Below are 24,311 nucleotides of genomic sequence, written 5' to 3'. Positions count from 1 at the left end.
ATATAATAGTCGAGTTAGAACTAAATTGTATTTTTAAAATAAGCATTACAGCAGAAATGACTATTTAGAGAAACTAACCAGGTTTGAATAACTTGAAAGGGTTAAGTCATAATCAAGTGCTTACATTGTAAAAGGAAGAGAATACTATTATTTGGTCAGATCCTCACTCTCTAGAAGTTAGAAAGAGAATAAACAATGATAAACTTTGGGAACAGAAGTTCAAAAAATAATAAACAGAAAGTAAGGAAAAACTACCTCAAGAAAGGAAACAGATAGAGGAATTTACTATTTCTTATAATTGAGATGGTGCGGTACAAAATTATTCAATCAGCGAAGTGTAGTGGTGACTACACACCTGTCAGATTGGCTAGAATGACAGGGAAAGATAATGTGGAATGTTGGAGGGGATGTGGGAAAACTGGGACTCTGATACATTGTTGGTGGAATTGTGAATACATCCAGCCATTCTGTAGAGCAATTTGGAACTGTGCTCAAAGCTATCAAACTGTGCATACCCTTTGACTCAGCAGTATTACTACTGGGCTTATATCCCAAAGACATTTTAAAGAAGGGAAAGGGACATGTATGTGCAAGAATGTTTGTGGCAGCCCTCTTTGTAGTGGCCAGAAACTGGAAACTGAGTGGATGCCCATCAATTGGAGAATGGCTGAATAAATCGTGGTATATGAATATTATGGAATAGTATTGTTCTGTAAGAAATGACTAGCAGGATGATTTCAGAAAGGCCTGGAGAGACTTACACGAACTGATGCTGAGTGAAATGAGCAGGACCAGGAGATCATTATATACTTCAGAACAATACTATATGATGATCAATTCTGATGGACCTGGCCCTCTTCAGCAATGAGATGAACCAAATCAGTTCCAATAGAGCAGTAAGGAACTGAACCAGCTACACCTAGGGAAAGAACTCTGGGAAATGATTATGAACCATTACATAGAATTCCCAATCCCTCTATTTTTGTCCCCTTGCATTTTTGATTTCCTTCACAGGCTAATTGTACAATTCCGACTCTTTTTATATAGCAAAATAACTGTTTGGACATGTATACATATATTGTATTTAACTTATACTTCAACATATTTAACATGTATTGGTCTACCTGCCATCTGGAGGAAGGAGTAAAGGGAAGGAGAGAAAAAGTTGGAACAAAAGGATTTGCAACTGTCAATGCTGAGAAATTACTCATGCATATATCTTGTAAATAAAAAAAAAATAGATGTAAGGTAAAAAAAAAAAGCAGAACTAAGAAAATAACATGAGCATTGTAAATTATAAGATTTCATTCTCATCTTCAGTTTTCCCCTAAAAATAAGTGTGAGAAATGAGAAGAACTTTACTATAGGTCAGATGAAGAGAAAAAAAACAAAACAGTGATAGATTTGATCACAAAATGGAGAGCAATGGTAGAATGGATTAAAAAGCAAAACAAAGTGAAGAGTAGAGTAGAATGTGTTATGCTTCAGCAAAATCCAAAAAAGGAAGGGTAGCAATCATGACAAGGTGATATCACTAATGGATAATAGATGTAAAAACAGTGGGAGCAAAGAAGTTACTGCCTATATTTAAAAATTCTTCATCACAACCAGGTTGGATTTATTTCAGGAACAAATACAGCAAATAATACTAATCATGAAAAATTTACATAAATAGAAACAAAAAGCCTTCAGCATAATACAGCTCTTACACTTAAAACCCTATAAAGCATAGAAAGAAAATGACCATTCCTCAAAAATGAACAAAAAATATATTTAAGAACAAGAAAAGGTTTGCTTTATTTTATAATGGAGAACTAATATAACCTTCTCCAGTGAGATCAGAGATAAAGTAAAGATACCTTATGGAGTCCTGTTACCACTGTTACTTAATGTAGCATTACAAATACTAGTGATAGCAATAAGTTAGAGAAAAAATTGAGAGAACAAGCATAGGTACAAAGAAGACAGAATTATTTATTTATTTATTTTTGGTGAGGCGGTTGGGTTAAGTTACCAGGGTCACATAGCTAGGAAGTGTTATGTGGCTGAAGCCAGATTTCAATTCAGGTCCTCCTGCCCCCAGTGTTGGTGCTGTATCCACTGAGTCATCCAGCTGCCTCTAAAATTATTTCTTTTTTTTTCCCCTTAAATTATAGCTTTTTATTTACAAGTTATAAAATGGGTAATTTTACAGCATTGACAATTGCCAAACCTTTTGTTCCAATTTTTCCCCTCCTTCCCCCATCCCCACCCCCAGATGGCAGGTTGACCAATACATGTTAAATATGTTGAAGTATAAATTAAATACCATATAAGTATACATGTCCAAACAGTTATTTTGCTGTATAAAAAGAATCAGACTTTGAAATAGTGTACTATTAGCCTGTGAAGGAAATCAAAAATGCAGGCCAACAAAAATATAGGGATTGGGAATTCTATGTAATGGTTCATAGTCATCTCCCAGAGTTCTTTCACTGGGATTCATTACTGCTCTATTGGAGATGATTTGGTTCATCTCATTGTTGAAGAGGGTCATGTCCATCAGAATTGATCATATAGTATTGTTGTTGAAGTATATAATGATTTCCTGGTCCTGCTCACAAAATTATTTCTCTATAGACATAGTGCTTTGCTTAGAGAAATCCAGTCAATATTTTTAAAAAATGAAAATAATAGTAAACTTTAACAATAAACTGAAATTTAATAAAATCAGAAATAAGTCCACAGAAAGCACCCTATCTTTAGACTACTAACAAAATCGAGGAGAAAGAGGTAAAAGAAAATTTCATTTAAGGTAACTACAAAATATCTGAATTTAATTCACTGTTATACACTAATGACTTATATAAATCCAAAAAACTCTTTTCAGAAAGAAAGGAAGACTTAACAATTATTCATTCATTGTAAATGGCTGGTCCACACCAATATAATAAAAATAATATACTATTTCAGACCACCAAGAAGATATTTTATAGTATTTACTATACTACTTTGTAGTACTAGCAGAATAGCAACAGAATTAATTTGGAAAAATAAGAATTCAAAAATGCCATGGGAAATGATGGAAAAAAATTTTAAATGGAAGGAATCTTATAAGAAGTAGTCATCAAAGCTAGTACTAATTAAGACATTAAAAAGTAGATCAGTAGAACAAAATAGAGACAAACAAAACTTCATTCTGGTCAGAACACCTGGAGTACTATCATAGGTCACCAAATTTAAGAAGACATTGATAATCTGGAGAACAGTCTGGTGAAAGGACTCTAAGAGATCATGTTTTGTAACAGTCAATTAAAGTGATATTTAGTTTGGAGAAGAGAATGTATGGGAAGGCTTATGGAAGAGGGATTAAATTTGTTCATTTGATTCAAGAATATAAAACTAGTGAGTGAATATTGTAGGAAGATTTATGTAAGGCAAATAAAGCACTTATTTACATATTTAGACGTATTATATTATAAACATTATTATATATAAATATATTTATAATACATATTTACATGTTTTATATTTATATTTATCACATTTATATATATCATATACATATTTACATATATTGGGCTCTATGCTAAGAGCTAGGGATACAAATACCAACAAGGATATTTCAAAGAGCTTGTGTTGTAATGTTTAAAGACAACACAAAGGATATAAGTAGGAAAATAGCATGATGTATAAATGTCCAGAAACTGGTCTGCACCTTTGGTTTCATTCAGGATAAAGTGAAAGCTCACCTACCAGAGCTTGGAATCCAAGTTGGGAAAATTGGAATGGGCAGATTGAAGCAGAGATATTGATTTGATGGCAGAAGTAGAAGTAGCGTGGTATAGAGGTGGGTGGGAAATAAGAAACAATTTTCTAACAATTGTTACTTTCTAAAAGTAGAAAGGGCTGCCTTAAGAGGTAGTAGGTTTCCCTTACTTAAAGTTCTACAAACCAAGGCTACATAGTCCCTTCTTGTAGATGTGGAGGAGATTCTAATTTTTGTGTTTGTTGGGCTTGTTCCTTTTCAACATCAGGATTATCTGATTCTTATCTGTGTATCTTTGTCCTCTATTGATGCAGATCATGCATCAGTATTTTACTTTAAGCAATTCTTGTTCATATTCCTCTTCAGATCCATAGGTTTTTCCATGGATGCCAATATCCCAAACTTTGGAGAATTATTTTAGCTTGTTTCTACTTTTGAAGTTTGAGGATTTTTGTTTGTTTTTTACATTTTATCTCTTTCAGTATATGATTGGCCTACTTCCTTTTTTCTGTCATTCATTTCTCTAGTGGTATCTTTTGTCTATCAGTCAATCAGCATTGATAGGGCGCTTAATTGTGTCACTGTGCTAAGCATTGAGGATACAAGGGAAAAAAAGAAAAGAAACAAACCCTATCCTTAAAGAATTCACATTTTAATGGGTTGAAAAGGTATACAAATCACTATGTAATACAAGATGTAATTGAAAAATAACCTTACACTGAGAGCATTGGCTTGGAGTTGATGGGATGCCTCCTGTAGATGAGGACAGCAAGTAGGTCAGTATATTTAGATTGTAGAGGGCATAGAGGCAAGTAAAGAAGAAGAAATCTGGAAAGGAGGAGGCCAGATTGTGAATGACTTTAAATGCCTAAGAATTTTATATTTGATCCCAGAGGTAACAGGAAACTACTATTTACTGAATAGGTAGTTAACATGGTTAGCCTTGTACTTTAAGAAAACCACTTAGGCATCTAACTTGTGGTTAATTGGAGTGGAAACAACTTTAGGCAGAGAGATCAGTTAGAAGGCAATTGCAATAGTCTAGATGATGAGACTTTAAACTAGGGTAGTAGTTGTATGAGTAAAGAGAAGAGGGCTCGCGTACCAGAGATGTTATGAAAATAGAAATGACAGCTTAGCAATAGATTGGATGTGTAGACTGAATTGAACAAGAGATTATGGATGATATCAAGTTGCAAACCTAGGTAACCAGAAAGATACTCAGTCCCTTGACAGTAATGAGAAGATTGGGATGCGGGGAGAGTATGGGGGATAAAGATAATAAGTTCTGTTTTGTTACACATGTTGAGTTTGAGATCCCTATCAGGGTTGTAAGATCTGAGAATTACCTGTATTGGGGAGATAATATCCATATCCATGGGAGCTTACAAAACTACCAAATGATAGAAGAAAAAGAGAAGAGAGCCTAGGACAAGGCCATTGCATGTTGGTTATGATTGGAAATGTGTGGCAGCTTATATCTACCATGTGTGTCTGCATTGTTCTTATATCACCACTAACTTTGATTCCTCACAGGTTGCAATATTCCAAGTTTCACAACCATGACATGTCACCAAAATAACATTTATTTTTTAAAAGATAGTCTTTTTGCATCAAATCAATACATCTAGCATAAGAAGAAAGAAAAATCTTAATCCCAAGTATGTTTAAGATTCTAACATCTAAGATATATTAGGGTGTGTGTGTGTGTGTGTGTGTGTGTGTGTGTAAGAGAATGTGATCACACAGTTATAAAAAGAGCAGTTACGAACTCTTAACAACAATATAAATGATTGATCCAGATCAGTGATTTTTTTAAAAAATTTATTTATTTATTTTACAAAGCCATATGCATGGGTAATTTTCCAACACTGACTCTTGCAAAACCTTTTGTTCCAAATTTTCCCCTCCTTCCCTCTCCCCCCTCCCCTAGTTGGCAGATATAGTCCAGTACATATTAAATATGTCGAAATACATGTTAAATCCAGTCAGATCACTAATTTAAGAGAAATCCAAAACAAAACAGTTCTGACATTTCACTCAACAAATCAGCAAAGCTGACAAAAGATAGAAATTGGAGAGGCTTCAGAAAGACAAATTCATTGATTTCATTCATTTGCTATAAGTTGAACCGCAAATCAGTCTAATCATTCTAAAAGTCATTGATGTTAGGAAGAAAATAGTTAATTGGGAAAAAATCCTTTATAAGAAGTTTCTCTGTTAATGGTTTAATACTCAAGGTACATAAAGAAACTAAGGGTATTCCCATTAATTCGAAAATGATTGAACAAATTATGGCATGTGAAAGTATTTCCATAAGAAATAGCAAAGGGGATGATATCACAGAAACCCAGAAGATTTGTCTAACTGCATATAAAAAGAATTGAGCTGTGAGGACACAGCAATTTATATAATAGCAACATTGTCAAGAAAAGAACTAAGAAAGACTTAAGAATCTGATCAATACAGTGACAAACCATAGTCCCAAAAGAGCAATAGTATGTTTTCCATCTCTCAACAGAGATGATGAACTCCAGTTACAGAAAAAGACTTTTTGTACATGCCAGTAAGAGGATTTGTTTTGCTTGAATGCTTGAAGCATTAAGAATGAAGAAAAAAGAGAATCACCAAATAATTTTTTTTTTATATGTACAGAAGAGAACAGAAAAAATAAGATATAGAAATCAGCTTTGAAAATAATATGTTGACTTTATCTTACACTTGAAAAGCAAACTGTAATACAGTGTCAGTTTTATGTGTGAACCTTTCTGTTCTTTGTTTATGAAAATACTCATTTTTTTTTTGTCAGATTCAGGATTAAAAAAAATACATAGAGAGGGAGCACCATAAAGGCAATTTTAACTGCTTCTAACAAGTAATCCGAGTTTTAATGCATATTAAAAATTATATAAGCTTCTTAAAGAAATTCAACTACAGAAATATCTCTGTTTAATGACCCTCTTATTATTAAATTCAAGTTGAACATAAAGCAACGATATATTTGCTTGCCAATGACATAGAGAATATCTTGATCAAGAAATAGACTGGAAAAATGAGCAAAGAGCAGAAAAATAAAACATTATTATGATGACAGGAAAGATAAAAGCACAATCTGGCAAGATAACAAAGCCAAAACTGCTACATCCAAAGACAAAAAAAAAATATGAATTGATCTCAGGCCATTGTTTTGATTTTACTGTTTTTCACTGTTTATGATTCATTATTGTTCATAGTTTTCCATCATATTCCTCCAGAGTGGTTTTTTAAAAAATATTTTTAATCTTTTTTTAAACTCCTCAAAAGATATCAATAACAATATAATAATAATATTAAACAATAATATTTTTAAAAATTACTTACGTTTCTCAACATGCTCTTCTCCCCCTTCCATTCATTATAAAAAGGCCTGGAAGCAAAATCCCATGTTTCTTTAAATTTATCATATCTAAGTACAATAATATCTCATTACAATCATATACCATAACTTGTTTAACCATGATATAGTAATGGACATTGATTTCACTTCCAGTTATTTCCTCTTGTTTAAAAAAAAAAAAAGTTCTAGTATCAATATTTTTGTATACATGAGATCTTTCTTTTTAATACTAATTTCCTTGAAGCACATGTTTAGTAGTGTGATCCTTGATTCAAAAAATGTGACCATTTTAGTCACTTTATGTGTATGAGTCTAAATTGCTTTCCAGAATGGTTGGATCAATTTACACATCCACTAACAAACAATGTGTTGTATTTCTCCACAACCTTTCCTGGATATAAAGTGAAACCTCAAACTAGGTTTTGATGTCTATTTCTTTATAGTTTTCAGTTCTTAGTCTGAAGACAGTTTGTATTCTTTGCCTTTCTGTTGGGGACTTACTTTTGCACGTATGTATTTGTGTTAGTTCCTATACATCTTGGATATTAGACCCCTTATAAGAAATATTTGGTGCAGAGATTTTTTTTTTTTTCCTACCGGACTGCTTCCCTTCTTAAGTTTCTGTACAAAAACTTCAATTTTCTGTAACTGAAATTGCATATTATATTTTTTGATAGCTTCTATCTTTGGCCAAGAAGTTATCCCACCCTCACTCCTAGCCACTGCTGTGAAAAGTACTTCATCCAATTACTTTCTAATGGCTTTTTTTTTTTTTAATGATTGACCTTTAATATTCATATTGGATATTTACTTAGAGTGTGTAGTGTTCTAAAAAGTAATTGGTATTCTAAACTAATAGTGTTCTTGGCTGAAATCTCAATCTAATAGGAAAATCAAAGGTTTATTGATTAAGGAAGTTTCTTAGGCCTTTTAGATTTCTGATGATGGTGGCTTAGTTTAAAGTAGAAGTGTCAAATTCAAATAAAAATGGACCACTGACAAGTTGTATATAAATTTAGAAAACCACAAATGAACATATCTGTGCTTTACTATATTTTTACTTACTTTGTCGAATATCAATTATATTTTAATCTGGTTTCAGCTCTAAGTGGGCCAATCTGTATTTTTGACACTGCTGCTGTAAATATTGTGTAAATTCCAAAATGTTATAAATTTAATTCTCCAGGATCACAGAACTAGGAAGTGGCAGAATTAAGATTTTAACCCAGTCTACTCATTCTGAGACCAGCATTCTTTCCACTAAATCATACTGATGATCTAAGATTCAATAAAAATGATTTTAATGGTTAATCTTAGCAATAACTCTTGCCTATATACTATTTCCCTTACCCACCCAGAGCTTAACTAATTTCTTTCTTTTTTTTTTTTTTAATAGCTTTTTATTTACAAGTTATATGGATGGGTAATTTTACAACATTGACAACTGCCAAACCTTTTGTTTCAATTTTTCCTCTCTTTCCCCCCCCATCCCCTCCCCAAGATGGCAGGATGATCAATACATGTTAAATAGTTAACTAATTTCTTAACTCAGAAATTACTTCTTAACTCAGTTTTAAACTAAGAAATTGCAGGTCTTTGCCAAAAAGAAATTTATTTAAGGATTTAAATATTAACATCTATTTTCTCATCTGATCCTCACATCCATAGGGTAATGAAAAAAATAAATTTAGAAATGAAAAATGAAAAAAAAATTGACTTTTGAAGAGATGATTTGATTTGCCGATTTCCTATTTCTGATCCCAGTGTTTTTTTAACTACAAAATAAAATAATGTTATCCATTCCCTCATGTTTAAACTTGGTCGTGTTCAGGTTCAGAAGTTTATCTTCTTAATTTTTCAGGAACTGATTATCTAATCTCTATTTAATGGATAGCATTCTAGTACCCTACATTTTGGTCATCCCTCTCTTAGAACCAATCAGTTAACAAGTATTTATCAATCACCTGCTTTGTGACAAGCACTGTGCCAGGTGCTAAAGACAGACAGACGTAAGAATAAAATAATCCCTACTTAAAAGGAGCTTATACTACATATCTAAGTATATACAGAATAAATATAAAGTAATTAAATGCAAGATACATTTTTCAAAGTCAATGGCTTTTTCTCAATTTTTATTTTCCTCTACTTCTTTGCAGTCTTTGACACTTTGATCACCCTCTTATTTCTTTCTTCTTTCAAGATTTTTAGAACCATTGTTTCCTGACTATCAAACTGTTTCTTCATTATATGATTTAATTATAGCATCCAAATATTTGCATTCAGGAAAGTGAAAAAAAAAATAGGAAAATGAGAGATTGAAAAGAGACCTCTTTTGAATGAAAAAATAAATATTTGAACAAAAAAATTGATTGCATTTTAAACAATAAAAAGATAATTCCTATTGTTCATATCTCAAAGTTGAACAAAATGAAGAAATCCAGATTTGCAGTTAAGAATTAATGTTAATATTTAACATATATAGGACTGCTTGCCATCTTGGGGGGGGGGGGAGGGAGGGAAGGGAAAAAGCGAAACATAAGTGATTGCAAGGGATAATGCTGTGTAAAAATTATCCTGGCATGGATTCTGTCAATACAAAGTTATTATTAAATAAAATTAAATTTAAAAAAAAAAGAATTAATGTTAAGCTTTTGTGTCTACTTTGAGGATTCTTATAATTTGTCTAATATCAGATATATAATATAATTATATAATATAATATAAAATCAGAATTTTATACTTCTCAGATTCTTTTGCTGAATCCTCATCCAGATTGTGCCATTAGATCCATTGTTTCCATTTATACAGCTCCTACTTTAGTTCAGGTCCTCTTCACCTTTTTCAACTATTGCAATAACCTCTTAATTGGTTTCTCTAGTTTAAGTCTGTTATCAATCCAATCCATCATATTCACTATTCCATTACATTTTGCTGAAGTCCAATCTCACATTTCCAGTTGTTTTTCAGACATCTCAGATTGTCTTACAGTAGATATTTTAAACTGAACATGTCTAAAACAGAACTCATCTATCCTACTAAATACTTCTTCATCCTTTGTTACTTCTAAAGAGTAAAGCTTCTTAAATGGTGGCTCATAATGACACTTGGGATCACGTGACTGAATGTAGGGGTTGTGAAATTATGATTTATTGTAAGTGGCTTGTATACCTATATTATATACTTATATACCCAGAGTCGCATAAAAATTTCTCAAGCAAAAGGGGTGAGAGTGGAAAAAGTTTAAGAAGCCCAGCTCTAGAAGGTATCACCATCCTTCCAGGCTTTCAAGCTCACAACCTAGAAGTCATCCTTATTGCTTCTTACCGCATCTCTTTCCAACATCTCTTCAGTATGCACCCTTTTCTCCCCTGATACTTTGACCACCCTGATGGTGGTTCTTGCCTCACACTTGGACTGGTACAATAGCTTACTGATGAGTCTGCCTACCTCAATTTTTTCCCTACTTTAATTCGTCCTTTATTCAGCTGCCAAAGCGATTTTTCCTGAAACTCATACCCAAATATATCACCACCTTCCCTCAGTCAAATAAAATCCAGTGGTTCATTATCACCTTTGGGATTTAATAAAAAATCTTGTTTGTTGTTCAAAGCCTTTCATAACTCCCATCTCAATCCTGTCTTTACATTCTTCTAACACCTTATTCCCTGAGACATACTCTTTGATCCAGTGATAATGACTTCCTTGCTGTTCCATGAACAAAATATTCTTAGCTTTGGGCATTTTCTCTGTTTTCCATGCCCAGAATGCCCTCCCTCCTCATTTCTACTTGATGGATTCCTTGGAAATCTCAGCTAAAAATGCCTTTCCCAACCCTTCTTAATTCTAATTAATTCTCTTATGTCCTATTTATCTTGTATATAGCTTGTTTGTGCATATTTGCTTGTTTGTTGTCCCCTCTTCTCACTCCCCCATTAAATTATGGGTTATATGTGGATCAGACTTGTCTTTTGCCTCTCTTTATGTCCCTAGCCCTTAGCACAGTGTTTAGCACATCGTAGGTGCTTAATTTTTTGTTTGAGTAATTGACAAGAAGTATCATGTAGAAGTTAATGCTTTAGCTGCACCTTGAAGGGATAGGATTCTGAGGCAGAGATGAAAAGGGCAATGCAAAGGCACAGAGAGATAAGAAATGTTGAGTTACGTAAAAGGAAAATAGAGAAGGCCAATATGTCTAGATCTTAAAGGCAATGAGGTTGGAGAATGATATTTGATGTGGTTAGAAAGAAATCTTGGAGGCAGGTTTTAAAGGTCTTTAAAATCTTAAGAAATGTTTTAACTCAAAGAGTTCATTCAGATCAAAGATGGACAGAAGCAGCTACACCCAAAGAAAGAATATAAACTGCTTGCATTTTTGTTTTTCTTCCCGGGTTATTTCTACCTTCTGAATTCAATTCTCCCTGTGCAACAAGAAAACTGTTCAGTTCTGCACACATATATTGTATCTAGGATATACTGTAACCTATTCAACATGTAAAGGACTGCTTGCCATCTAGGGGAGGGAATGGAGGGAGGGAGGGGAAAAATCGGAACAGAAGTGAGTGCAAGGGATAATGCTGTAAAAATTACCCTGGCATGGGTTCTGTCAATAAAAGTTATTTAAAAAAAAGAAATGTTTTATCTCAAAGTCATCGGGACTGTTGGCTTTGATTGAGTAGCATAGTGACATGGTGAAGTCTGCCCTTAAGTAAAATTATTTTGGAAGTGTTGAACATGATGGACTGAATTGATAAGAGACTTGAGCCAGAGAGACCTATTAAGAGGTTATTGCAATAATTTAGAGATGAGGAAGACCTGAACTAAGCTAACAGTTGTGTAAGTAGAGAGGTCTGATGAAAAGAATGAGGCAGTAGAATGCCAGGATTTGGCAACTGACTAGATTTGTGGAGGGAGGAAGAAGGAGTAGAGGATAATGCCAAAGTTTTGAACCCAAGAGTCTGGAAAGATGATGGTGCCTTCATAAGAAGTGGAGAAGTTTGGAGGAGGATAGGACTTGAGGTGAAAGATGAGTTTAGTTTTAAATATAATGAGTTTGAGATGTCTCTAGAGGGTGCAGTTTGAAATGTTTAATAAGAAATTGATGATATGTTACTAAATGTCAGTAGAGAGACTAAGGTTGGTCATATAGATCTGTAAAGTCATCTGCCTGACTTTACATAACATATTTATGCCCCTAGGAGATGATGAGGTTACTGAGAGTATATAGCAAGAGAAGGAATCTGAGGGCCTTGAACCGAGCCTTGGAGAACACTTAGGGGATATAATATCTGCCTACAGAGGAGACTGAGGAGCAGTCAAAAAGGAGAAGGGCAGCAAAGAGTAGTAGTTCTACCTCAGGCTGTGAATAGGCAATAGACCTGTGATCACTGACATCGAGAACTCATAAGTGAGGAAATCCCCTGTATCATTGCAGTTTTCCCTCTTACATTGCCTTTTTTTTGGGTTGTGTATGATCTTTGAGACCTGCCTACTACTGAGTTGTAATCCAGAGTCACACAGCCGAAATGTATCAGAGACAGAACTTGAACCAAGATCTTCTAGCTAGGTCTCTTCATGAGATCATTGTTAACCACAAACAGTATCACAAGTCCTTGAGACACGTATTGCAACTGGATGTATAAGAGAAAGAGAAAGGCATATTCACATGGAAACGCCTTAGCAGTACAGGGAAAATCTTGGTATTTAAGTTACAGGGAAAGGGAAGTATTAGATAAAGGGGAAAAAACTAATTTTTTCCTGAAGTGGGGGAGAAAAATATTGGCAAAAGCAGCAGTCTTTTCCCTTGGGAACTGGTAGACCATAAAGATAAGATGATCTGTTTATCTACAAGGGTCCCAACTACACAAAATAGTTTCTCAATCTGGTGCAGACTGAATGACATCTGTCTTAATTTCCAAGGACATACACAGAGAGTCCAGCATGAGATATAAACAGCAAATTATTTCAGCTGGGGGAAGGGAGCATTTCATCCATGACAAATTCAGGATCTCCAGCAATATTCTAGCTTCAATATATCTGAAAAATATGGCAATTCAAGAGGACAAATTCAGGGAATTCCTTAACACTATGCTATCTCTCTACTTAGGTTAAGCAAGAAATTGTAAAAGAGAAAACTTAGCTAGTCAATGTCTCTATATTACCAATCTGGTGAAATTTCTAAAATCTGGTACCTATATATAAAAGGAACTTTCTAAATTATCAAGAAATTTATCTTTGCCATTCTATTCCTGTCATGGTGATCCCTTGTCTGTAATCCTAAACATACCTAATCAAAGAAAGAAGGCTTTTCAAATGGGAGGAGTTAGTTGGCTACCAAATTTCTATAATTCAGGGATCTTTCTCTGAAGAAGGTTCCCTTGTTCAAACACATCTCCTCAATTAAACTGTCCCAAATGCCTAAAGTGTCACTCATTCCTTTATTTTGAAGCAATGTCCCTTGATTAAATACATATACTTTCTGGGGAAGCCATTATCAGTCACTAATACCATTAAAATCCATGAGCTTTTTCTCTTTTGAGCAATCAGATATCTGAGAGCAGTTTTGGATTGAGAGAGAGAGTTGGGGACAGCGAGGTGGCACAGTAGATAGAACATTGGCCCTGGAGTCAGGAGCACCTGAGTTCAAATGTGAGCATAGATTGTTGATACTTTCTAGCTGTGTGACCCTGGGCAAGTCTTTTAACCCTGATTGCCTCAGGAAAGAGAGAGTGAGAGTTGGAGAGCATGGGGAGACTGCTAGAGAGAACCCTGGATAGCATAAGAGAATTGGTCACATGGGAAAGAGGGACGGGGACAAGAAAGAGAACCATAGGTTAAAAGCTGGTTGCTAAAAGGATGGTTGAAAAATTAACAAATACAAGATTAAATCAGTTTCTTAATTATGCAAAAATTGCCTTGTAAGGGAGATTTGGTTCCGTGGTCAAACTTGAGGGTAATTATTTCACATGATTTCTAAATACTCACTTAAAAATTGTTATATGTTATGTGCTTTTCTTAAAGATAAATTTTTTTTTAAATTTTTTTCAGTTTCCATTATTCTTTTGTTCAGTTTTGACATGAGGTGATGTGACATGGTTACTAATTATTTTAAGTGTAGAATATAGACAGGTTTCATGTATAACAGTTTAAGTTTTGTTTTAAGACTTCTGCAAAGTATCATAATACTTGTTTAATGAAGAAGCCATAGGTAGGAATTTATGCTTGTTATGCTTATTACTACTTGTTTTTTTCTTTCACTTATTGTATTATGCAAGAGGCAGCTAGATGGTGCAATAGAGCATTGGCCCTGAAATCAGTAGGACTTGAGTTCAAATCCAGCCTCAGGCATTTAAAACAGTAGCTGTGTAACCCGGGACAAGTCATTTAACCTCAATTGTCTTTCAAAAGAAAAAAAGAGAGAATGTTGAGAGGAGCCTAATAGCATATTGTATCATGCAGGTGAGATTCCAAGAGGAAAGGGAAAAAGGGATTGTGTTCTAAGGTTTGGTTTCCTTCTATTCCATACAGCTCTTTTCTTTGGTAGGGTTGGTTACCTAGGAAACAACTGCAGGATACATACAGATTGGGTTTAAGGGAATTTGGAATTATATAGGTTACTTCAAGTGTTTCAAGTGCTACTTCAATAAAGTTTGTTAGATGTAACATTAGTGAATGACTGAGTGTCTGTTTAGTGTGTTGCAGGAAACCACACAGAATGACACGTTCTACAGTAGAGCACATTTAATTCAGTGTGATTTTTAAATTTAGCTTGTTTTCCATTCACTTCATTTCACCAATTTAAGTGCTTCCCATGGGCCCAGTGCTGTGGGAAACTCTTAGAGAGTAGGGGAGATAAAAGGAGTAGAAGATGGATGATTCAGTACCTGTTCCATTGTTTACAATCTCGTGAAGGTTAAGCCTCATAAGCTTAAAATAACTAGAGAAGATAACATACAACAAAATAGAGTATAATCAAGTACAAAATTGCATAGCATGACCTGTATGCAGGAATTTAGAGAAAGAGCAAGTCAGGTAATTGTTCTGATTAAGATGGTTGTCCACTGATGGACTTTTGTTCTTTTAAGTACTTGAATATAACAGAATACTCAGATATTCCATTCAATTCAGCAGATATTTATTGAATACCTTTTGTTTGTAAAAAATGTTAAAAACCTGTGTGTATGACATAATTTATGGAACAGTACATGTGACTGTAATTTAACAGGTACCAAGGAGGTAATAATGTGATAGTGATAGTGAAAAGCACAATGTAGTACAAATATGAACACTTCCCAGTTCTGCCTTCACATCCTTGGCCTTTAGTTTCCTAACCAGTAAAATAAAGGACTTGATCTGAGTTATCTGTATCTATCATCCAGCTCTGTGATTCCAAGCTACAAATTGAGCTGTCTAAGCCAACACCCATGAAATAATGTTAACAAACCGTCTGCTTTCACCAGATATAAAATATGTCTTAAGAGGTTCTTTTTCATTGAAATTGATAGATTTTACTAATTGTCATATCTCTATATAACAGTGCATAATAAATATAATAAACAATAAATACTTGGAGATTCATTTTAGTAGATACTTTACATTTTCTTCTTACTAATTAACATTAGGTTCCTTTCCTTCAAAATGCAGGTGTTGAATGTTTTATCTTGATCTTTAGAAATCAAATTCACTTTACACAGAGGCACTGCTGTTCCATGAGAGACAAAAGGATTCTTTTACTTAGTTTGTTGAAAGTATGTCTATAATTTTGATGAAGAACTTTTCCCCAAGTGTGTACATAATGCTTTATATTAGATTGAATTCTAGCTAAAAAAGGAAGGCAAAGTAAGTCAGTCCTCAAGGACTTTTACCATATACATGGAAAGGTAAATTAGACTAGAGCAATGATATATCCTGCATTAGAGAAAAGGAGAAATGTTTCATATACTTTTATCTACACTATGTGCTTTCAGAAATGTGTTTGAGAAGTAAGAGTATATTTGATTTGTGACAATGCGGAATGAATTATTCTATGGAAAAAATCTTCAAAATAAAATCTGTAGGCAATTAATTAAAAATGGAGATTTTTTTCTATCAGATTAAATTCTCCAAACTAAGCATATATGGCTCTTTCAAACAGTATTAATAATATGGATTTAAGGCCTTTACTGTTCTCATCGCCCTCTTTCAGACACTCTCCCAAGGTTATCAAATCTTTTAAATTGTGGCACTCTTAACTGAACACAATACTCCTGACAAGGACAAGAGAGTAGAACTATCACCTCCCTATTCCTGGAAGTTAGGTCTCTCTTACCATAAGATTCAGGAGTATGTAGTCTTGTTTAATACAACACAAGATCTTTTTTTTTTTTTTTTTTGGCATATCACTTTTGGTTCAAATTGAGTTTGGAGCTGACTAAAATTTCTACATCTATTCAAAAACAGCTGCTTACTATGCTTTTTCTCATCTTTTATTTGTGAAATTGCTTGTTTTTATAATCTGTGTGAGACTTTGCTTTTACAACTCTTGTTGGATTTTAGCCCAGTGCTCAAGCCTATCATCTTTTGATCCTGGTTCTGTCATCCACTGTATTAACCAAGTCTTCCAACTTTCTGTCATTTCCAAATTTGATAAGAATAATTTCCCTTTGTATCTTCAGAATGTCATTCATAAACATCTCTCATCCTTCTTTAATCCTACCTATCTTTACTCTGAACTCTTTAAAACTGACTTTCTCAAAATTCCAAATGTATGTCAGATTATGCCAAGATTTTCTTGCCTTCTCTATTATTGCAAATTCTAGGATGTAATGATCACTTCCTCAGAATTCCATTTCCACTCCACAAGCCAGTTCTTTCCTGTTAGGAAGAACTAGATCCAAAATAGAATTTCTCCTTGTTGGTTCTTTCACCTTCTGAAGAATAAAATTATTACTAAGGTAAATCAGGAAACTATTAGCAACTTTGCTTTGGGCATAGAGAAAGTTCTAGAAGAATTATGAATACTGGAAGACCAATAACACTATTCTATCACACCTCTAAGCAAGATTTATTATCTGTTTCCTAAATTTCTCCTATTTCAAAATGTCCTTTCCATCCAGGTAGTAGAGTATATTTCAGTGACAAAATCATTTTTATTTCACATTCAAGTACTCTCTGTCATCCTTAGTTTCTCTGGTTCCCGAATTTTTTACAAGAATATGCTTCCTTCATGTATACTGTTTCACCTCTACTATCCTTTACCTTCCCAATTTCATCAGAATAAGATTTACATATTCAGAACCATGGCCTAGTCATGAGCTTCATTCCACCAAGGCTCAGTAAAAACATTATATCCAATTTGCCTCCTTGTGTTAGGACTTCTAGTACCTGTTATCTTTTACCTAAACTCAGGGCATTTGTATGTAAACTTTTGAGGTCATGGGTTTTACTGCCAACCTTTCTTTTTTTTTCCTCCTAAGGATTTTTGAGTATTTTGATCACTATTCTTTCTTCTTTGTGGCAGCTTTGTATAATATCTAACTTCCGAGTTATACATGAGCAATCTTTCCCTCCCTCATCTTTTTAGTATAAAGTGCTTTTGATTAAATAATTAAATCAGCTGTAATCAGAATTCATCAGACTATATTCTACTGTTGTATTTGGGGAATTTTTTTTAAAGATGATACTTTGTAAGAGTCTTTTCTATGGTCTTTTTTCACAGCCTTTCATATAACAATCTGCTTTGATATCTAGAATAGTGACTACAGAAGTTAACTTGTTGTTTGAGGCCTTCCTTTGCTCAGTGGTCAGGAGAACCGTTTCCTGTTCTGAGTTTTTGAGTACTACTGTGAACGTCTTCTTTATTTTCAAAAAGTACAAGAAAATGCTTTGTCATCATAAGTTAACAGTTTTGTAGGAGTCTCTCCCCTTCATGTTTTCACTTCAAGAAAATGTTGAGAGTAGGGGGAATGGTGGCAGGAGAATAATTGAAGGACAGTTACATGTTCATTGTTGTCTTTTCTCCTCTGGTTTTCCAGTTTGTTTCAAATAATTATCACAAGATTTTAAAGATTATTAGAGGTCCAGGAAAATTTAACTTATTTATTTCACTTTGATATATACTATTCCAAGTCATGGCTAGAGTCAGGCATAAGGTTACTGTGGAAGTCGGCATACATTCTTTCCCTCTTGTGTATATGTATGTCTTAATCTTAGCTCAAAAAAAAAAAAAATCCTACATTTAAATTCCTTTCTTTCTTCTGTTCAAAGATCACCATATAAACCCATTATAGTGCTGTAATGTCTGAATTTAATTTCCCTCTATCTTCTCTGCTAATTGTAATTAAAAGAACTAGGGTCATATGTAGTTAGCACTTGAAAAAAAATTTCCAAAGTTCTAGAACCATTTGAGACTATAACCTAATTCTTCCTTCATTTACTCTCAATTTCATTCTTGTTTCTAAAAATACTTTACTAGCAAAACCAAGGTGCTAAAACACCCACAATACTGTCACACCCTCCTCCTCCACTGCCAATCCATCACATATCAGGAGCACACTGAATGCACACATTTTTTTCTTAAGGAAGTCAGTTGTTAATGATAGGCATCTTTATCTTATTGAGTAAAAATATAAATAGGACAAATGAAAATCATGATCTTAGGTCAAGGGGTTCTTTTCTGGAAAGAAATCTTTCCAGTGAAAAAATAACAGGAATCTGTTGTTTTTAAATAGATTCCCCAGGCATTTCTTTTTCTTCTTAGGTAACTTTTGTTCCAAGTGTTGTTTGTATAGGAGTAACACTTTCTTCCATAGTTCTTAATGGAGAATGAATTGTTATTGTTTTGTTTTTAATTTTTAATAGCTTTTTAATTACAAGTTATATGCATGGGTAATTTTACAGCATTGACAATTGCCAAACCTTTTGTTTCAATTTTTCCCCTTCTTTCCCCCACCCCCTCCCCTAGATGGCAGGATGATCAATACATGTTAAATATGTTAAAGTATAAATTAAATACAAAATAATTATACATTTCCAAACTGTTATTTTGCTGTACAAAAAGAATCGGACTCTGAAATATTGTACAATTAGCCTGTGAAGGAAATAAAAAATTCAGGGGGGCAAAAATAGAGGGATTGGGAATTCAATGTAATGGTTCTTAGTCGTCTCCCAGAGTTCTTTCGCTGGGCGTAGCTGGTTCAGTTTATTACTGCTCCATTGGAACTGATTTGGTTCATCTCATTGTTGAAGAGGACCACATCCATCAGAATTGATCATCATATAGTATTGTTGTTGAAGTATATAATGATCTCCTGGTCTTGCTCATTTCACTCAGCATCAGTTCGTGTAAGTCTTTCTGAAATCATCCTGCTGGTCATTTCTTACAGAACAATACTATTCTATAATATTTATATACCACGATTTATTCAGCCATTCTCCAATTGATGGGCATCCACTCAGTTTCCAGTTTCTGGCCACTACAAAGAGGGCTGCCACAAACATTCTTGCACATACAGGTCCCTTTCCCTTCTTTAAAATCTCTTTGGGATATAAGCCCAGTAGTAAGTGTTATTGTTTTTTAAATGCATATCAAACCTCTAACCTCTGAATCTGAGGTTCTGTGAGTAAATTCTTAAACTATACTCAATCTTTTCTTCAAACCTGATCTTTGCAGTTTCTCTTATTATTAATGGCAGTGCCATTCTTCCACTCACCTGAGGTTTAGAATGTCATCTTTAAATCATCTTTCCCCTCCTTTAAGTACCATATCAAAATAGTTGCCAGTTACTTTTGATTCTACTTCTATGAACTCCAGCACAGAACATCTCTTTTTCATTCATTCCCAATACTACTAGCCAAGATTCTCATTACATCTCATTTAAACCATTGAAATGTCCCTTTAGTTAATCTTTTCTAACTCTTCACTCCTTCACACTGTTGCCATATTAACCTTCATTAATGCATATATTTACTCATACTTTGTCACAGATCCTTGCTGGCTCCTTAATCTAGTTTCAGACATCATTCTTGTAATCAAGACCCTTTACTTTTTGGCTGCAGCCTGCCTTGCCTTATTGCATGCTATTTTTATTATATTATATTAGATGCTATGATCTAGCCAAATTTACATTCCATGAACATATCAAAGTTTTCCTTCTTTCATGGTGTAGAATGGAATTTTTTGTCTTTTTTCCTAATACTGCTTACAACTGAGTACTTGGGTACACCTCTTTCATACATTTATATTTTATGTGTTGTAATTATGTTCTTAGCTTATTTACATCCTATTTCTCTATTAGAATGGAAACGTTAAAGTTCTCTTATTGATCACCTTCAGTATCTTATAAATTGTAGACACTTATTAAATCTTTGTTGAGTAAAGGAGAAATCAGAGTGTTGGTGTGAAACTATTTTAATGATAAGAAGGAAACAATACTTTCTAATAACCATTAATTGATAAGACTTAAATATTTTCTTCATATACTTTTCACTGCTAGTGCTGTAGTGGTTTTTCTGACAAGCCATGCTAGTGACTTTCAGATTGTGGATATAGTATTTTTATTATGTTTTAAGATTATTGAACTTAGAAAATGGGAAACAGTCTCTTCCAGCATATTTGCAAGAGTTTAGTGGGAAAATTCATGTAGTACCTTAATCCACTTAACTTTGATAATGTAGTTTTTCCTAATATTTAGTCCTTTGTAAAACTTTCATTAGAAAGTATTTACTGCATGTGTTAAACAGACCTCACCTGTAGTGGAATTAAATGTTCTGGATTGACCTCGTTTCCAGTTTTCCTCAAGTTTAGAGTTTACTATCTCCAAATACCATTTTGTGAAGCAGAGTTGCTTTAACCCTGTGACTTAACAAATTAAGTATAGCTCAGTTTGTTTTTGGGGGGAGGAAGAAGTACCTCAACAGCCCCATAAATATATCCCCACATTTTGCTTCTTTCTAGGAGCACTCACTGTGGGCCTTGTACGGCAGTGTCAAACGATCCATGGACGTGACAGGACATGTATCCCTCCCCGGCTTCCCCCTGAATGGGTTACCACGTTATTTTTCATCATCATGGGAATCATTTCATTGACTGTCACATGTGGCTTGCTGGTGGCTTCCCATTGGCGAAGAGAAGCTACAAAATATGCGCGTTGGATAGCATTCACTGGAAGTAAGTAATCTGTGTTTGCCAAACTTGTCAGGAAAACAGACATGTTTTTATGAACAAAAATAGAGGCAAGTAGTCTGTCTTTCCTGAACCTCAAAGAACTCAAATGTGTTTGGCATAACCATTATGTGGTCAATTGTGTGTGATAGGCATTATATCTAAAGAGAATTAGGTAGGACATGCAGTCTCTCCCAAATCAGACGTTTTATTTAAGGGTTAGTATTTCAAGAACTTTGACTTTTTTTCAAAAAAAACTTCTGCTTTCTTAATTATTTAATGAATTTGTTTCTCATTTGTGTTATGACATTTATTTTCTTTAGAATATTGTTTAGGGTGAAAAGTAACTATTTGGACAATGTAGTTATCTCTTAGTTGCTAAATTCCCCAGGGTATATAGGCAATGGTGAATCTTTGTTCTTCCTATTTCCTGTGTCAGTATAGTGAAATATCTTCTAGGTACTTTTGTCTGAATGAACACAACAGGTTTTTATCTCTAAGTGATCTGGTTTAAATCATAATAAAAGAAATATTCAGTATATACAAGTAGATCTGAAAGCTCATCCATGTGGGTGTTCCCTCCAGTGATACATACTGCAACCTAGTTCTGCTTGCCCATCTCATGCAACTCTTGCCGTATACATTCACCACAGAGCTTTCACACAATGTGCTAGGTCATTCCTTGTGTTCTGCTGACATTGCACATAATGCCAGTGAAGCACACAACCAACCTTTCTTCTTCTCCTCTTCCTCCTCCTCCTTTTTGTCTAATACAGTTCTTTGATAACATCCTTTGTTCCACTTCTTTGCCATTCCTGGTTTGTACTATGTTTCAGCTTGCTCATATTGACCATGTGCCTCTTTTATCTTTAAGGTGATTTTTACTTTCACTTCTTCAGAGATTGCAATGTTCCATGACCTGTAACCATACAAAACATAGGAAGAATATTGATATTTAAAAGGAAGTAATAAAAAATTCTGATAGTCTTTTTAAATGTTGTAATAAATAACACCAAATTTTTATGTTATACTTTATCTTTGGATCTATAGTTTATAAGTGAGCATCCATTCAGAGCATCTTAATCGATGAATTAGTTAGAATTGGGATTCTCTGTAGAACAAAGGTATACTTAGCAAATGTCATAAAAAAAATCTTTTACAGTTTAGATGTTGAAGATAGGAATAACACTATGTTAAAGGTTATATAAGCATGTTATATAAATCTTTTACTCTTTATAGTTATGATCAAGTACTGGGTGTATTCAAATCAATGTAATAGTAAGCCATCCTTTAACAGGATATTTATTTACTCTTGATGTTGTCAATAATATCTCTGGCACATTTTCCCACCTCTTTATTAAATTTTACAAATTTCATACATGTGTTTTTGCCAAATTGTCATTGTTTTTCAAATCACCAAACTAATATCTGATTTTTTGGTTTGTTTTACAGTGATCCTTTTCTGTATGGCTGCCCTAATATTTCCAATAGGATTTTACATCAATGAAGTTGGAGGTCAACCTTATAAACTGCCCAACAATACAGTAGTTGGGTCTTCATATGTACTATTTGTCTTATCAATTTTCTTTACAATAGTGGGACTTCTATTTGCTGGCAAAGTTTGTTTACCTGGCTGATGAATGTCTAAACTGCTTGACTTCTTTTTTGGGAAAGATGGAGGGTGGGGAAGACGAAGGCAAGGCATCTGAGCAGTCCTGTTCGCAGGAGGATGCTTAGATGAAGCTATCTGTTACTGAAAAGAGAAGTGTGTTGACTCGTTCTCACTATGCACTTTGGATTAAAATGGAGAGCCTTTTCCATAACCAAATACAGACAACATTGACTAAATCTCCTGAGCATATTCAGGCAGTCAGGTCTGCACTGTGATAGCAACCTAGTGAAGAAGAATGCTTTATATTGAAAAGCATATGGCCCTAAATGACTGTACCGTTCCGTTTTTGTCTGATTAATTTTTTTAAGTATTTATGAACTAATGGTGGACCAGATGGTTGCAAGAAAAGTTCAAGTGAGGCTGGCCTCACTTCCTAAGATATTAGTGTACAAAACTTCCTTGTAATAAGATAAACCTTTGGCCCCCAAATGAATTGCTGTTGCATTACTGCACCAAGAAGCCAATAGATCAAAATGTGTTTGCTAAAATATGTGTTGAAAAAAAATCCTTAAATTTCCCACTCTCTGTGTTTAAAAAAAATTCAACAAGAAAAATTAAGAAATATGTTCTTTTGGGGGTGGGGGGAATCTTCCTTATATTTATATACATATATAATATATATATATATATATTGCTGATGCAGTATACAGTGTGTGTATGTGTGTATATATACATATATATGTGTGTATGTATATATGTCTATATACATATATATACCTACACAATTCCTGGAAGAGAACTTGGAATGCTTTGCTAGCAAAACACTGTGGTGTGCAAACCTAGAACTCAATAGAAAAAGCCATTTCTCTGAAGGCTGCAATGTGGAGAGAGTCTTCAGTTTACCTCATTCTTTGTAGCAGCCCTTGATTTTAACAGGTTTTTGTAATAGGTACAAATAATCCCATACTTTTCTAGGTGCAATTTTAAGTTAAGCTAAAGATTCTTTGTATGGTTAATTTATTTGTATATGAGGGTAGAAAGCAAGATCATGTCATACTTCAAACCCAAATTTGGGAAATCTGACACTATTTAAATTATTATCAGCTGTTGTCTGTTGTACAGAGATTCTCTTTTCTACTTGCTTTGTAACATGAATAATGCATTGATCTAGGTTTAAGCACAGCAATTCTACATAAATACAAAGCTCACTAGTGAATATAGGCAGCAGTATTTTGGTCATTTACTAATACTAACTTCATACTTCCATAAAAAATGAGCTTATATTGTTCCATCTCTAAGCATTATTAATTCATCTCCATCAAAAACCTGAGCAATACCTTTTCATTTTCTATGCCTTGTTTGCTAAAAGCTAACATTTTAAAATGTGCATTTACTTTAAAAGTTGTCTAAACTCACAACTTAAGTTTCTTCCTAAAAG

At 33.9% G+C, this 24,311-nt stretch overlaps 1 protein-coding gene across 1 annotated transcript in view; it reads left to right on the top strand.

Moving 5' to 3' along the window:
* MOSMO (modulator of smoothened) overlaps nucleotides 1–23,539 on the top strand; it is a 66,187-nt gene extending 42,648 nt beyond the window's left edge. The window contains exons 2-3 of the mRNA XM_052001199.1: nucleotides 21,055–21,267; nucleotides 22,714–23,539. Of these exons, the coding sequence (XP_051857159.1) occupies nucleotides 21,055–21,267; nucleotides 22,714–22,898 (398 nt within the window). The 3' untranslated portion in view covers nucleotides 22,899–23,539. The remainder of the gene's footprint in view (nucleotides 1–21,054; nucleotides 21,268–22,713) is intronic.
* The last annotated feature ends 772 nt before the right edge of the window (nucleotides 23,540–24,311 follow it).

Source organism: Antechinus flavipes, chromosome 1 (assembly GCF_016432865.1).
Source record: "Antechinus flavipes isolate AdamAnt ecotype Samford, QLD, Australia chromosome 1, AdamAnt_v2, whole genome shotgun sequence".
Lineage (NCBI taxonomy): Eukaryota > Metazoa > Chordata > Mammalia > Dasyuromorphia > Dasyuridae > Antechinus > Antechinus flavipes.
The sequence above is the reverse complement of the archived record's forward strand: the minus strand, read 5'-3'. Positions and strand labels throughout refer to the sequence as shown.